The 15956-nt window shown below is 61.4% G+C and overlaps 1 protein-coding gene across 2 annotated transcripts; it reads left to right on the top strand.

The window, feature by feature from the left end:
- Window positions 1-1020: 1020 nt before the first annotated feature.
- Prom2 (prominin 2) lies at window positions 1021-15599 on the top strand. Of its 2 annotated transcripts, XM_046420101.2 has the most exons (24): window positions 1024-1397; window positions 1928-1977; window positions 2334-2536; window positions 2629-2749; window positions 2992-3055; window positions 3298-3387; window positions 3704-3906; window positions 4219-4293; window positions 4997-5060; window positions 5234-5393; window positions 5661-5813; window positions 6617-6740; window positions 7213-7304; window positions 7418-7502; window positions 9183-9329; window positions 9615-9686; window positions 10406-10498; window positions 10621-10674; window positions 10889-10969; window positions 11142-11210; window positions 11912-12001; window positions 12211-12317; window positions 12671-12744; window positions 12944-15599. In XM_046420101.2, the coding sequence occupies exons 1-23, from the start codon at window positions 1157-1159 to the stop codon at window positions 12732-12734; spliced, it is 2502 nt and encodes an 833-aa protein (XP_046276057.1). In that variant the 5' UTR covers window positions 1024-1156; the 3' UTR covers window positions 12735-12744; window positions 12944-15599. The 2 variants fall into 2 exon arrangements, 1 of the variants encoding a protein (XP_046276057.1); XR_009224532.1 differs by lacking the exons at window positions 12211-12317; window positions 12671-12744; window positions 12944-15599 and having other exon boundaries at window positions 1021-1397; window positions 10621-10687; window positions 11912-11982.
- Window positions 15600-15956: the final 357 nt, after the last annotated feature.

Below are 15956 nucleotides of genomic sequence, written 5' to 3'. Positions count from 1 at the left end.
AACAGTACTGAGCTACTGCCCTGGACTGAACTTGGGGGGTCCCAAGTTCACCCAAACCACCAAGCCATCCCCTCCCCCCAGGGCTCCCGACAGGGGAGGGACCTGCGTGAAACCTCACAGACCCCTGTTACTTCTCTTAACACAAGTCACATGCATTCAATGCACAGAAATGAGGACACACGGATGAGCAAGATTTGCTCGTGATTCTCCCAGAGACGATCATGTTCTATGGCCCTGTGCCCTGTCCTGTTCCGGAACCTGCTATTTGTTATGTATTAACGCATCGAGTTTCGTGTCAACAGGGACATCTGTACACGGTTGGCTTTGAAGAGTGCCCAGTGTGTCGTGGGAGATGCTCCTCTTGTCAGCTCCTCAGGGTGGCCTTTGGGACTGATTCCAGTGTGAACATTGCCACCAGGACATCCTCCATCCCTTCAGCAAGATTTCCCCAGGACCTGATCAGCCGCTGGCAACTTTCTGGGCACCAGGCATAAGCCGTGGACAAAACGGAGACCTGTGGAGACACATCCCTGGGCATCTCCCGGATCAGTTCTTTCTGTGACTGGGTGGGGCAAGGCTGGGCAGAAGGGCACACCCTTACTAGGTTTGTCCTCCCCTCCTGGGACTACCCTGCCTGTCGGGTGCCCCTCTGTTCCAGGTTGGCCTGGCAGTGATGTCTGGGCATGACCATGGGGACAGAGCAAGCCCCAGGGGATCAGGGAAAGTGAGCCGGTTCCCCGGCCTGTGCATCTGGTCTTGTGACCCCCCTGGGGCAGGCTGCACTGGGTGGCTGTGTTTTACCAGATTGAAATTGGGCCACCCCAGATAGTCCAGAGGCACCCACCTGCCGCCTGAACCTGCTCCCACGGAACCCTGGCCTAGCATCTGGGGAGGGAGGGGAACCCAGGTTTCCCTCCCACCGCCCAAGGCGTCAGGCCCAGGCCCTGCCCCCTACCCAGGCCTCCGCCCCTGCCCGTCCTACGCTCGCGGGTGCCCAGGTAGCTCCGGAGCCCAAACCTGTCGGGCCGGTTTGAGAGCTGCAGGGACAGAGGGAGGAAGGCTGCCGAAGGATGCACAGCCTGCCCCGTGGTCGCCCGCACACTCTGCCGCTTGAGACCGACCTGCCTACACCGCTGCCCGCCTGCCCGACCCCACAATGCGTGCGCCAGGCCTCCTGGCGCCCCTGCTGGGGCTGGGCCTGGGGCTGGCGCTGAGTCTGCCGCCCCCGGTGGCCACGGACTGCACGTCGCTCGGCCCCTCCGAGCGCCTGGCATTCTCCCCAGCGGCCAGGACCCGCTGGCTGGCCCCCCAAGTCAGGGCGCCGGGGCCCCTGGACCCCCTTTATGGCATGGTGCGCCGCTTCCTGTCCGTGGTGCAGCTCAACCCCTTCCCTTCGGGTGAGTGCGCTCCTCCCCTCTCCTCCCCTGGTGCACCTCTGGCCGCTGGTCCCCAGCAGCCTCCCTGTCCATGGGCACGTGGAGGGGAGGGCAGGGTCCCCAGCATCCCGACAGCTTTCTTCCTCCCAGAAGTCCTGGGGGCAGGGTACCCTAGGAAAAAGTTCCAGAACCTTCTGGTGTGACCTTGGGCAAGCCCCTTTCCCTCTCTGAGCCTGTTTCTCCTCTAACTGGAGGACCTTGACTTAGAAGCACATGACATTAGCCTGGCTCATTCTCTGAGTCTGGTGGCACCTGGGGTTGAGAGGGCCAGGGGTGGGGTGGGACCTGGAGGGGAGCTGCTAGGCCAGGCCCCTTCTGGGCTTCAGCCTCCCCTCCAGGTCCAGAACCTGCCCAGAGGGACTCCCCTGGGGCAGCGCTGAGGCCCAGCCGGATGGCCTCAAAGATCCCACTGGGCCTGGCAGTGGGGAGGGGTGACGCAGGGCCAGGGCAGTGGCTGTCCCCGAACTTTCACCTTGGCTCTTTCCCCACAGAGTTGGTAAGGGCCCTGCTGAACCAGCCGTCCTCCTTGAAGGTGGATGAGGTGAGAACCAAGGCGGACCTGCTGGAGTGGGGCCTGGGGCTGAGCAGGAGGGGTCGTCTGGCAGCTCAGTCCCGTCTGCCCGGTGCTTGCCAGGGTGGGGTCTCGGTCATCCCTCCTCCTCTCCAGGGGTGCTACAGTGGCAGGCCTGGGTTCCAGCCGCAGCTCTGCAGTGACATGGAACCTCCCTGAACTTCAGTTTTCTCATCTGTAAGATGGTAGCCGGGAGGGACACCGTGTCCTCCTTACATTGACCACCAAGAAGAGAGACACGCCCTCCACCCTCGTTTCCCTCTGCATCCGGGGAAGCCAGGCTGGGAGGGGGGTCGGGACCGCCTGACGCGTTGCCGCCCTGCCAGGTGGTGCGGTACGAGGCGGGCTACGTGGTGTGCGCAGTGACCGCGGGCCTCTACCTCGTGGCAGTGCCCACGACCGGCCTCTGCTTCTGCTGTTGCCGCTGTCGCCGGCGCTGTGGTGGCCGTGTGAAAACTGAGCACAAGGCCATGGCCTGTGAGCGTGGCACGCTCATGGCCTTCCTGCTGCTGACCACCATCATATTGCTGTGAGGAGCGGCCCTGGCTGGGCGGGAGGGCCGGCCGTGGCCCAGACCCTCGGACGCCCCGCGAATCTTTCCTCCTCGCCTTCCTCCCGCAGGGCTGGTGTGGTCTGTGCTTTTGTCACCAACCAACGCACACATGAGCAGATGGGGCCCAGTGTTGAAGCTGTGCCTGAGACACTGCGCAGCCTCCGGGGCCTGGTCTCCGATGTCCCCGGGGTGAGCACCAAGTAATGCCCTTGTCCCCAGGTGCCTCCTGAGCACCAGGCCCAGGCAGGGCAGAGCAGAGGGGGTGCCCTGTGTTCATAGCCTGCAAAGGGGAAAAGGGGCCCTTCCTCGGCACACGTGGCCACCCCCTGCTGGGGAGTCGCTGACATGAGTAACTGCCCCTGTGCTGTCCCCAGGAGAGAAGGGGCTGCCAAGGGACAGGAAAAGTGGCTTACAGCCTTGTGTTTGTCTAGGAGCTCGAGGCCGTGGCTAAGCAGTTCTCTGTGCCCCAGGAGCAAGTCTTGAAGGAGCTGGACGGTGAGAGTGGCGTCGGCAGGCCCCAGGGCCCTAATCTTGGCCTTTTCCTGGTACACCGTGTCACAGCGGGATGGCCCAGCTGGCTTCCCAGCACAGCAGGCCCCCTGCTGTGGGGTGGAGAAGCCAACAGCACCCTGCAGAGCCAGGGCTGGGACCTGGGGAGCAGGATTGGGGTGGGGGTAGGGTCACCCTCAGCTCCTGGGGGCCAGCTCTGAGAATGCCCTATGCCCTGTGTTCCCCAGGGATTGGTGAGAGCATCGGCCCCACCATTCACAGCCAGCTCAGGAGCACCATGTACTCGGTGCTGGCCTCGGTACACAGCCTGGGCCAGGGTGAGCTGGGCCAGTGCCTTGCATGGGGTGGGGCCCAGCAGATGACCACCCGGGCAGGACCACCCTCACCCGGCCCTGAATTTCCAGCGGCCTACCCCACCCATGATGTCCCCATCCCATCATCCCAGATCCCCGTGTCCTCGGGCATCTCTGCCCACTTCCTGGTTTAACGTGCCCTGGGGCAGTTTCCACTGTGACCTTAAAGGTCAACGACCACAGGTCCCTTTGGCCAGAGGGGAGGACTGTCCTTCCTCTGGCAGAGCTGCTGCGGAGGCCAGGAGCTGTGGCGTCAGCTCAGGCCAGGTGTGGGTCTCAGCCCTGCAGGTCTCCACGGACCAGCTCCGTGCCCTGAACAGCACCTTGGTGGAGCTGCGGGAGGGACAGCAGCAGCTGGTGCTGGCTCTTGCGAAGCACCGAGACCGCCTGCTCGCCCTGCTGCAGCAGCCTGGGTGCGGGAAGGACTGCACAGACACCCAGGACCGGGCCCAAGCCCTGGAGCTGGCCGCTGACTTCACCCAGGTGCAGGCAGGGGGCAGAGGCTTGGGGCTCTGAAGGGACCCTCCAGCAGCCTCATGGCCTGGGGTTTCCTGAGGCCCACTGCCCTGGTCCCCTCCCAGGCTGCTCCTTCCCCTCCTGAGCACTAGAGCCCAAGGCCAATGACCTTCACCTTGGCAGCCAGTCAGAGCTCTCCCCAGGACACACCTGGTGCCTTGGACTTCACGCACACTGGCTCTGGCAGCTGGGCTGAAGCCGTCCCCACTTGACACCTGAGGGCTCAGAGACACCCGCCCCTCCCTCCCGCTGTTCCCTAGACATCTCGCCCCTTTGCAGGTGCCCCCTGTGGATAATGTCTTGCATCACCTGAAGGGTGTCCCCGAGGCCAACTTCTCCAACATGGTCCAGGAGGTGAGCGCCCACTTGGGCCCCCTGACTCCTCTTCCTGCCTGGGCACTCACAGACGGGGACCTCAGTTTACCTGTTTTGAAGTGGGAATTCAGTTGAACCTAAGACTTGAGGCCACACCTGTCACCTCGGGCTGGGGGCTCATGCCGCCGGTCCTTGGCGGAGGCAGGCCTGGGGTGGGGTGGGGTGGGGGTCAGTGAGCGAGCCCCTGGCTGAGCTCCGCAAGGCGGGCGGGCTCTCCTGGGTGGAGACAGCCCTGGGGGAGGGTGCCGGTGAGTCAGCACCTGTGACCCAGAACCTGGAGTTGGGGAAACAGTGAGTCAGCCAGACAGGTGGCTGGAGCGGGAGGTCCTGGGAAGAGGAAGTGGGAGCTTAGGTGGAATGGCAGACGGGAGCTGAACTTCTGGAGTCAGGGCTAGCGGTCCCGTGCAGGACGGACGGGACAAGAGGGGATGGCTGAGGTGACCTGTTGTCTGGGAAGGGACTGGGAGTGGAAGGACGGGGTCTCTGGGGAAGAAGGGTGATATGTCAGACCGTCAGACAGGGCTTTGCAAGACGGAAGCAGAGACCAAGAGAACCAAGGGACTGTGACCCGAGCAGAGAGCAGCCGGGAGGGATGCCCGCCCTCTGAGGCCTGGTGACTTGGGACCCCCAAGCTGGGACACCGGCTGGAGGGTCGGAGGCACAACCCCGCTGGTTCCTGCAGGAGAACACTACCTTCAACAGCCTCCCGTTCCTGGTGGCCATGCAGATGGAGCTTGTGATCAAAGGTGAGCTCCCCGGGGCAGGCTCTTCCAGGAGACAGGAGGCTCTTCCAGGGGAGAGGAGTGGGGCAGTGGTGGTCAGGGCTGTCCTCCTTGGTGGGCCCGCGGTAGGTCCCAGGGGTTCTTCCCTGGCCCCTGGGTGCCCTCTGCATCCCCTGAGACCCTGTGGCTTCGGGCAGATCTGAAGGAGGCGGTGGCCCAGAAGCCAGAAGGCATGGGGACACTGGCTGAAGCGTTCCCTGAATTGGAAGCAGCTCCCCGCTGGAGCCGGGCCCTGGAGGAGCTGGAAGAAAACAGCCGTCCCTATCTGCAGGAGGTGCAGAGATACGAGACCTACAGGTACCCAGGGGCCCTGGGGCCGGGCAGGGTGGGTGTCCGGCCTCTCTGTTGCTGGAGCCCCACCTCTAGCCCCCGCCACCCCTGACTGCGCTGCACCTCTGCCTGTTTTAAGTCAGGACCCCTGATTCCTCGGGCCTCCGTGTCTCTACCTCGCTGTGTGCCGGGACCTAAGCAGCAGGGCTTCAGGAAGCATCCACACCTGCTCCTCCACACTCTAGCCTTGGGTCCCGTACCAGCCCCTCCAGAGTTCCAACCCCTCTGTGACAGGTGGACGGTGGGCTGCGTGCTGTGCTCCGTGGTCCTGCTCGTGGTGGCCTGTAACCTGCTGGGCCTCAGCCTGGGCATCTGGGGACTGTCTGCCAGAGAGGACCCCAGCCAATCGGAAGCCAAGGGCGAGGCTGGAGCCCGCTTCCTCATGGTGTAAGAAGCCCCCACTTCCTGGGAGACCCTGGGCAAATGGCCAGCCATGGGCCTCGGTGTCCTCATCTGCATAAGGGGGTTGCACTAGAGCAGGAAGGATGGCCAGAAAACTTCCCCGTGCGCACCCACACACACACCAGGGACAACTGAGGTCCTCAGGGGGCGTGCTTCCCACTGGGTTCAGACCAGAGCCTCAGGATCCAGGCAGCAGCACCGCCAACACAAGGCAGAGTCCTATTTCTCCACCTTCCCTACACTAGCTGTCATCTAAGAGGGTGCTGCTGCATACAGTCGGGCAGGCTGTTCACTGCACAAGGGTGACAGCCCTCGGGAGCGTGGGGGCTGACTCCACCGCATGTTTCATTCTCCGAGCCTCAGAGCCTGGGTGGGGCTGTGGCAGTCTCACAAAAGAGCCTACAAGTCAGTGGCACCTGGTCTAAGAGTCCTTACAGCCCATTGGGGTGCTGCTCCTGCTGGCCAGCCATGCCTGGTGACCCCTTTTGAAGGCTGGGTTCTGGATCGGGCCACCTCCACAGGCACTAGGTGCCAGGCAGACCTGGCTCTGTGCACACAACAGCCGTCCCCTTCTCTAGGCTGCCAGGGCCAGCAGGACCCCAACAACAAGGTGGGGTGCAGTGGGACCAGGAGGGACCTCCCGGGAGGCCCAGTCCCCCCTCCTGCTCCCCACAAGACTCTGCCCTGCAGTCCACTCAGACCATGCTGGCCCTGGGGTGTGGCTGGGGACGGAGGGCTGGCCTGGGCAGCCACCCTGCCCCCCTCAGCCTGCCCTTCGCCCTCCCCAGGGGGGTGGGCTTCAGCTTCCTCTTCGCCGCGCCCCTCATCCTCCTGGTCTTCCTCACCTTCCTGGTGGGCGGCAACGTGCAGACCCTGGTGTGCCGGAGCTGGGAGAGCGGGGAGCTCTACCAGGTGGGCCTGTCACCTCTCTGGGGACCCAGAGCCAGCAGAGGGAGGCGTGGGCAGAGAAGAAGGGTCGAGAGGGAGAGAGGGGGGCAGAGTGGGCACAGAGACAGGAAGGCCCAGGGGACAGGACGGGGGAGAACCCGTGCGCCTCCAGACAAGGACCTCGTGGTCCCACTCACACCTGGCCCCCTCCCTCCTCCCACTCTGAGCCCGGGGCCTGGGGCCCTGGGTGCGTTTCGGTGGTGAGATGGGGGTTGGCCTGGGCTCTCTCCGAGGGTCAGGCTGACCCACCACCCTCCCAGAGAGTCATGGGAATCGCCCCAGCCAGGAGGGGCCCGGGGCTCATTCAGGTTACAGGCCAGCCCTGGGTCTGGAGTCCCCGAGATGCTCCCCGCCAGCCTGCTCTGCCAGGGTGGGCTCAGGGGAGCGGGCAGCCTTGCCACCACGCTCACCCCCGTCTCTCCCTGTCCATCCGCAGTTTGCAGACACCCCGGGGAACCTGCCCCCATCCCTGAACCTGTCCCACCTTCTCGGCATGAGGAAGAACGTCAGCGTCCTCCTGACCTATCAGTGAGTGGGAGCCTGGGCTGGGGGCAGGAGGGCCTGCGGGGAGGGCAGAGTGGCTGTCCCCTTAGGGTGATGTGGCCACCAGCTCCCTTCCTCTGTGTTCGCCCTCCCCCCAGGCAGTGCAGGGAAGGGGCTGCCCTCTGGAAGGTCCTGCAGCTGGATGACTCCTACAACCTGGAGAAGCACCTGGATATCAGCCAGGTAGGAGAACGTTCCAGAAGGCTGTGAGGACCTCTCCTGCAGATACTCCTCCTCAGGTCCCGTTTCTGTGGAGGCGCCGTTGCTGGGAACCCAGGGAGACTGGTTGAGGTGCTCGGGGCCTGGCCCAGGACTAGAGCCAGGCCCCTGCCCAGCACCCAAGGCCAGCCTGACCCCGAGGACTCTGCCTGTGCCTCCTGGAACTTGGGGCATTCGCTCGCCAGAGGTCACACAGGAAGTTGGTGGAGATGCTTGCCCATGCTGGCCAGGGGCAGCTCTAGAACAAACCAAAATGCCACCTCATGAGAGAGGGGACGTACTTTGAGAACATGGCTCTAAATGTGTGGAGGCTGTGAACCTCCCCTCCTGCCTCCGTTGGTGCCTAGTTGAGGTGGGAGGTGGAGCCATTTCTGAGCGTGTCCTAGGAAACCCACACCCCTCCCTGGCCTGCCCCTGCTGCCCTGGGAAGCAGCAGGCTGACTTCTGATTCTGCTTCCTCGCGAGAACACCCCAACTCCTCTCAGGTCCACCCCAGTTCTTGGTCCATGGGGCCCAGTCCCAACTCCAAGCCTTAAGCTGTGTGACCTGGGACAGCTGGCTTAAGACCTCAGCTCACCCCTGTCCGCTTCTTTACCCAGAAAGGAGGTGCACTGAGCTGGCGTACCCTGGTGAGAGGCCAGGGACACTGCCCCAGGGGTGAAGGCTGCCAGGATGGCCCCTGGGCACAGGGGACCCCCTGCCCTGCTGGCCGGAAGTCCTGGCTCCAGGGAGAGAGGTCTCAGGCCTGGTCCTGGGAGAGGAAGGGTCCAGCTCAGGGAAGAGATAGAACTTAAGGTCCTCAGAGTCCATCCGGCAACTGACCCAGGTGACCTTAGAAATTTCATCCTCAAGGAAGAAAGCGACAGCTGATTATGCAGAGATCAGCGAGGCAGGCGAGCCTTCTGGGGCCCACTGCATTGACCCCCCATACTGGGACCCCCTCCTAGGAGGTGAGGGCTTTTCTGTCACAGGGAGGGGGCAGCCTGGGCGAAGTAGCAAGCAGAGATGGACTGCATTTTCTAATTTGCTGTGCATCGTCCAGCAGATGAACCCCCCTGTCTGGTTTCAGTTTTTCTCTGTTAAACTCTGAGACTGAACTTTCATGAGCCCTAAATCTCTTGCCGTGATGGTAGGAAAATGCCAAGGATCTTTCCTGGAAATGCAGTTGTCTCCCTTCCTTCCTTCCTTCCTTCCTTCCTTCCTTCCTTCCTGTAGTCCACAAACTTGGGCCTCAGCCACCACGTGGGAGTCTCCGCTCTAATGCCCGGGGCTTGTGTCTAGAATAGGTAGCCGAGGTCCCACGGTCACGGGGGCTGATGGCAACTGACAAGTAGACAAATGAAAAAAAGATGATCTCAGAACCTCGGGCCCTGAAAAGACCTCAACTCTGCAGATGTGAAAAAGAGGGGCCAGATGGACAGGGAGGCCCATGCTTGCAGCCTGGTGGCCAGTAGATGCAGCGCAGAGGCTGGGTCCTGGAGAGTGTGCAAGGAGGTTGGCAGGGGGTGGGGTGCGTCTGGGTGGTCCTGCATACCCAGCATGGTGGTCCTGAGGGCTGGTGACCGCTGACCGCCAGCCTGGGGAGCGTCTGGGACCCTGGCTTGCCACCTGGGCGTGCTCCCCATCCTCCTCCTCCTCCCCCAGTACACCCACAACCTGCAGCAGAACTTGCAGAACTTCAAGCCGAATGTGCAGAATCTGGAGCTGTTGAGCCCGGAGGCTCACCGGGACCTGGAGGCGTTGCAGAACAGTGGGCTGGAGAAAGTCGACTACCAGGCCTTCCTCGTGCAGGTGGACAGTGGCCCTCAGGTCCCCGCAGGGTGGAGGGGCCTCAGAGAGGCTCTCACCTCCCAACCCTCCCAGCTGCTCCGGGGTCCTCCCTGCTGGGAGCCGCCACGCCCTCGGCCCACCCCCTGCGCTGTTCCTGGTGCTGAGCCCCCTGCAGCCCGCGCTGGGCAGCTCTGCCTGGGCTCCACCAGAGGGCGCCTCCTTCTGTTGTTGTTTTGGGAAATGTCTGAAATGTCGCCAGGGGCCTCAGCACTCATCCCTCGTGGTGGCCTCTCCGTCTGCCCTCAGATCCAGAGGCCTGTGGTGAAGACTGACCTGGAGCCGCTGGCCCAGGAGCTGGAGGGGCTGGCCCAGGCCCAGGTGAGAAGCAGGCAGAGGAGGCCCGAGGGTGCGGGAGGCCAGGATGCTTGCATTGGAGAGGGGATGAGGGCAGAGGCAGGGGACTGAGGGTCCCCTCACCAGTGACAGCTGAGGCTCCTGGTCCTCAAACTGGGCTGGAGGCTTTGCATCATCTGTTCCAACTCAAGCTCCGCCACCAATTGGCTGTGTGGCCTTGGGTGAGTCGTTCAGCCTCTCTGAGCCTCAGTTTCTTTATCTATAAAAAGGACTGACGTCGCCTCAGATCAAATGAGGTAACTGGCCTGATATCATGGGTATCCTATGCACACGCCTGTCATGGAACATGCAGGGACAGGTGTGGTGGCCACACCATGACAGATGCCCTCCAGGGGAAGAAATGGCATTTTGTATTCACAAATATTTAGAGTTTGGGAAGTTCTCTTTGAGACATCTCTGAGACCCTGCAGCAGCCTAGCTTGGTGGGCAGGCCAGGAGCGTCCCTTGGTGTCTGCAGATGCCACCATAGCTGATAAGGGTCCCGTGGCTGACTAGGGTGCCCCACAAGCCAGGGGCAGACCTAAAACTCAGACACAGGTCTCCCTGGAGCTGAGGAAGTCTCCTCTTCTGCCTCTGATCCTAGCACTCCCACCTCCCCTTCGCGGAAAGTCTGGGTCAAGGATTCTCAGGCAGAGCCTGTCTTGCGGGGCGTGGGGGACATTCTGATCTCTGTCCACTCTCAGGGCAATTCTTCGTTGGGGCAGCAGCTGAGAATGGAGGCCCATGGGCTTAGAGATCTCTATCGGGAGAAGGTTGTCCCCCAGCAGCACCTGGTGGTGAGTCCTGAGGCCCAGGGGCCTGCGGCCTGCCGGGGAGAGGGCAGTGAGGAGCAGGGAGGCCCCGGGGGCCACGTCCACCCCTCGCACCCTCCCCCACCAGCATGGTCTCTCCTGCACAGGCAGAGCTCAACCTCAGCGTCAGGGCCCTGGAATCCGCTGCCCCTCGTCTTCAGGTGGCCGTAAGGGGTAGGGCAGTGGGCTGCAGACAGAGGGAGGGCCGCGGTGAGGTGGGAAGGAGGTGGGGTGGGGGGCCTTGGGGACCACCACTCAGCCTCAGGGTCCTCGGCGCTGACCCCACCCTGCTAAGGTGAGCGGTGACTTGCGGGGAGTGGCTGCCTGCTGTCCTGCTCCCTGAGGGGGACAGAGCCGAGGCTCCTCTCCCTCCAGCTGCAGACAGCGGGCGTCCTGAGCCAAGTCGCTGACCTCGAAAGAGAGCTGCCTGCCAGGGCCGCCCGCATCCTGATGAACGTGAGTGGGGCTGGGGACCGGGCTCCACCTCAGCCTCTCCTTTAACCCTGACCCTCACGGTGGCTCCCAGGGAGGCCCATCCTGCCCTGATGGTGTCAGGCCTGGGGCAGGGGCCTCCTGGCCTCCTGGCCTCCTGGGCCTCCTGCCAGCCTGGACCTCCTCTTTCTTGCAGGAAAGTGCCTGCTTCCTGAGCCGGGAGTTGAGCTACTTCTCGCAGTACTTGGCCTGGGTGAGAGAGGAGGTGAGTGGGGGCTTGGACCTTGCCTGGCCTCAGAGCAGCTGAGGGTCACCCACACCCAGGGGAGCAGCTGGTCACCCTGTCCTTTGGAGGTGCCCCAGGCTTTCAGGGTTGAACCCAAACTCCCAAACCTGGCATCGGCACCCCTGGTTTTGCTGGCTGATCTCTGCCCGCCCACCTCTGCCCAGCGCCCGTGTGAGCTGGGAGGGTCCTGGCCATCTAGAACGTGCCGTCCACGCCGTGCCCCTGCCCTTCTGTGGTCAAAGCCCACCTCCTCTTCCAGGCGCCCGCTGGCCACAGCCTCTGAGAGCTGTCGTGGCTCTGCACTGGCCACAGGGGGCTGGCCTGGCCTGAGTGTGTCTGTGCACATGCATGTGTGTACGAGCAGGTGAGGTCATGTGTGCCAGCACGTGCACATGTACGTGCTGGCTGTCCACTGAGAGCTCAGTGCTGGGCACAGGGCGGGCCTAGCACGGGCGAGCCCCAGCACCAAGGGCAGGAGCGCAGCAGAGGCGGGAGCATCTCCATCTCTGGGCCTGCACCCTGTGCCTGCCCGGGGCCGCTGCCCGCATCTGTGTACGGTGTGCAGGGCCACAGCCATGTCCCTGGACCTCTGAATGTCCCTGTCCACCTCTTGTTGAATGTGAGGCACACACCCGAGGGGCAGGGGTCTCCACATGTGCCCGCCTCCTTTGCCAACACAGGTGACTCAGCGCATCGCCACCTGCCAGCCCCTCTCCACAGCCCTGGACAATGGCCGTGTGATCCTGTGTGACATGGTGGCCGACCCCTGGGTGAGTGCCCCGGCTCATCAGGGCCCGTGGACATCGAGCCCCATAGATGGGCAGTGTGAGCAGGCCATGAGGCGCCCCCAGCCCGGGGCCTGCTCCCTGCCCTCCCAGCGCTGGTCACAGCTGTCCCCGCCCCTCGCTGAGCCAGTGCGGAGGCTGCAGAGCAGCTGGGAAGGCCACCCGGCCAGCTGACCGACCTCACACCCCTCCAGAACGCCTTCTGGTTCTGCCTGGCCTGGTGCACCTTCTTCCTCATCCCCAGTATCATCTTTGCTGTGAAGACCTCCAAATACTTCCGTCCCATCCGGAAACGCCTCAGGTGAGGGGCTGCCAGGATCTCAGGGGTCAGGGGGGACACTGGAGGCCCAGGAAGGAGTCTTTATAGACACTGGACCCTCATCCCCTGCCCTACCTACTCCTGAAACCTGGCAGAGAAGAATCATAGTCTAGGCCTGAAGACACACATGCACTAAGGAGTTCCGTGGCCCGGAAGTCCTCCCGTATGTCTGCCCCACATCCTTCTTACTGTAACACATCCACCCAAGCATAGCATCTTAAAACTCTTCCTCTCTCTTGGAGGGCCTCAGAGGCAGGAACATCAGGACTTGGGTTTGTCCCTGTGTGGGAGCTGGGGTTCTGTTCTGGGGACACTTTCCTTTTGCCATGCCGCAGCTCTACCAGCTCTGAGGAGACTCAGCTCTTCCACATCCCCCGGGTCACCTCCCTGAAGCTATAGGACCCAGCAGGTGAGCTGCTCCACCCCTCAATTCTTCCATGCTGGGCGCTCAGGGGTGGGGAGCAAAGGGGCTGGGACCAGGGGTCTCCAAGAGGGCAGGGAGGCTTGGGGACCTGGTGGCGTCTGGGTCCGGCTCTGGCCATTCGGCAGTGGATCTGACAGGCGCGAGCCCTGGTCCCCGCCCCCCAGCACTCTTTCCTTCCTTACAGGGCAAGGTGCCCCCTGGGACTGCCTGTCCCCCCACTTTGATTCAGCCTGGACTAGAGGACTTCTGTAGCTCTTGCCCCAGAGCCCAAGCTGGCCCCAGACCTGGGCTGTCCCCCAATTCCACCTTCCCTGGCCCCATCCTGCCTGTTCCCTTTCCACCCTTCTCTGCTCATAACCTCCTTCATTCACCTCCCAAATCATACAGCACCTGCAGGTTCCTCCAGGTGTCTCGCCCTTATCCTCCTTGCTGCAATACATCAGCACCAAGGAGCACCTGCTCTTCACCTATTGGAACCCCTTCCCCAGCCCCTTGGGTGGGACAGAAGCCCTGCCCAGCCCTGCCCTGTCCCCACCCGGGGCCCCCTCTGTTCCTCTCCAAGCTCCTCTTGTCCTCACCTCCCATCAGCCCCAGATTCCCTCCTGCTCCCTCCCCAGCCCTCTCCTTCCTCCTCCAGGGAAGTCCTCCTCTCCCTTCATACCCTCTTTATCTTGTCCCCACTATTATCTTGCTGGCCCCAGGGACTCCTCTGCTCAACCAAACTAATCAGGTAAACCACCAGACAAAGGCCACCACGGCCCAGGTCTGGGCTTGGGCTCTGCCTGGTGGCCCCTGAGCCCTCCACTGCCCTGGGCCCCTGCCTGGACTTAAGGGACCTCAGTGGGGCGAGCGGCCTCTAAGGCCTGAGCCTGGCCTGCACCGGGTTAGGAGTCCTTGTGTCGGCCCCACCCCTCCCTGCGTCCCCTCCCTGCGTCCCTCCCTGCGTCCCTCCCTGCGTCCCCTCCCTGCGTCGGCTTCTCGGGAGGCAGAGTCTTCCCCAGCAGCTTTCCCAGGAGGGCCCTGGTGGCCGGGATTGGCACTGCCCCTTCTCCCCTGTGTACATGGCTCAGGCCATCCCAGCCCGTCCCCGTCATCACGGCCCTGCTGAACGGAGTTCCACAAGGGAGAGGAGAAGAGAGGTCAGCTCTCCGTTCCCTGGAAGCCTCCTCGGCTTGGGGTCCCAGAAGCCAGGTCTCTCCGGCTGGGTCCCTGAACACAGCTGGGGTTTAACGAGGTGGTAGAGACAGAGTTCCGAGGCCTCTTCTGACTTCAGGCATCCAGGGACGACCCAGCCACCAGCAAATGGGAGCAGCACCCCTCTGGGAGCCTGCTCAGGAGCAGCCAGACCTGGCCCCCAGCCTGGCTCTGGTGCTGGCTGGCTGGGCACCGTGAACATGCACTGCAGGCCCTCACCTCCGTGTCTCCTTTCATGGCATAGAGGCACCGTAGCCCCATGGAGGGTTGTGACAATTAAACGTGATTTGTGGAATGCCCTTGGCCGAGGGCTGCTGTCTTCCATCACGACTTAACTGGACCAAAGGCAGAGCCAGGGTCTGGGTGCGCACAAGGGAAAGGGGAGATGGGTCCGTATTCGAAGGCCAAAGCCCATGACAGCGGTGGTCTCCTGAATTTCAGGGAGTGTCTGTGTTTAATTGCATCTTACAAACCAGCAAAAGATTTTCCACTGGGAATCAGGGTGGTGCCTATGTGACATCTCCAACAAGCATCCTCAGATTCAGCCCAGTCGCTCTTCTTGGCTTTCCCCAGAGGGTTTTATTTGTTGGTTTTGATGTTTGCTCACAGGCCGGCTTGTGCAGAGGAAGTGGCACCCTGCATATTAAAAATGCAATGGGCGACATTGAAACAAATAAAGTTGAACTGAGTGCCATGGCACACACCTGTACTCCCAGCAACTCAGGAGGCTGAGGAAGGAGGGTCACAAGTTCAAGGCCAGCCTCAGCAACTTAGTGAGACCCTAAGCAATTTAGCAAGACTCTGTCTCCAAATAAAAATAGAAAAGGTCTGGGGATGTAGCTCAGTGGTAGAGCTCTCCAGTACCATAAAAAATAATAATGAAGTAGAAATAATGTAAAAGACATGTCCAGTTCTCTATTATAATTGCCTCTTATCATCAATATATTTAAGCATAGTTTTGACTTTTTGTTTTGTTTGTGGTGAGAGGGATTGAGCACAGGGCCTCGTGCTTGCTAGGCAAGCTCTCCACCGCTGAGCTCCATCCCCAGCAGCAGAGCTATTTTAAAGTTGAGCAATTCCCTTGTGTGGAGACCCATGGGTCTGTTTCTAGTGGCTGTTTTTTCCCCTGGGTTTTGTTCGATTTCTCGTATCCCTCTTTGGGTACTTGGTGGATTTTGACTGAGTTGGGTACTCACTGTATCTGAAACCAGTAGGAGGCCTGGGATGAAGTTCTCTTCCTCCAGGAAACCTATGTTTACATCTGCAGGTGTCTGAGGACCTGGCAAACCAGGTCGCTTGAGTCCACTTGTGGGAAAGAGATGATTTTTCCGTCCCTGGGCGTAATTCTTCATTTCCACTTGACTCATTCCTAGCAGGAGGGTCTCTGGGGTCCCAGCCTGGTTTGTCGCCCCAGAAGTTGTTCAAAACTCTGCACCTTTGTGGTATCTTCTCTAGGGAGAAAGTAGCCCCGGTGCTGGGCACAGGTCTCTGGATGTCCTTCTTTCCCAGGTCTTGGCACTATGATCCGTGGCTGTCTGGTTTGTTTCCTGGTGCCCTCAATCACCCTTAAATAGACCTACATAAGTATACATTGTAAATATTAAATGTATACATTATGCATATTAAATAAATCAGTAGGTTAAGAAGCTGCTGGCTGCTGTGCAGGTGCTTCTGTGTGTGTGCACGGGTGTGTGTGTGCATATGTATACATGCAGTCATCTGAGCAACTTTTAAAGTTGTCCTCCGCTGGGAATTTGGAACAAGTCACCTTTCCACCATTATCAGAAGTCATGGTCCTAAAAGTCGATTTTGATTATTCCTCCTGAGAACTGGCCTGTGGCTGCCACACTTCAAATCTAGTATCCAGAAGTCCAGCCCAGCCCCGCTGAATGCTGGTTTTGCACCAGAGCTTGTTCAGAGAGCACCAGTCGTTCAGGGCTGGGCACGGCACTCAGCAGTTGACAAAGAGGTGGAAATGATGTGGGAAAGTCGCCTCATGACCT

The sequence above is a fragment of the Marmota monax genome, unplaced genomic scaffold (genome assembly GCF_021218885.2).
Source record: "Marmota monax isolate L192 unplaced genomic scaffold, Marmota_monax_Labrador192_F-V1.1 WCK01_AAM20220418_F8-fsc00178, whole genome shotgun sequence".
In the NCBI taxonomy this organism is placed as follows: domain Eukaryota; kingdom Metazoa; phylum Chordata; class Mammalia; order Rodentia; family Sciuridae; genus Marmota; species Marmota monax.
The sequence above is the reverse complement of the archived record's forward strand: the minus strand, read 5'-3'. Positions and strand labels throughout refer to the sequence as shown.

What these genes read in the sequence shown, in the direction of transcription:
- Prom2 (XM_046420101.2), top strand. Translation starts at nt 1,157, where the DNA reads ATGCGTGCGCCAGGCCTCCTGGCGCCCCTGCTGGGGCTGGGCCTGGGG. An exon ending in GATGGAGCTTGTGATCAAAG is followed by an intron (nt 5,061 to 5,233) that starts GTGAGCTCCCCG and finishes GGCTTCGGGCAG; the next exon opens with ATCTGAAGGAGGCGGTGGCC. An exon ending in CCGCTGCCCCTCGTCTTCAG is followed by an intron (nt 10,675 to 10,888) that starts GTGGCCGTAAGG and finishes CTCTCCCTCCAG; the next exon opens with CTGCAGACAGCGGGCGTCCT.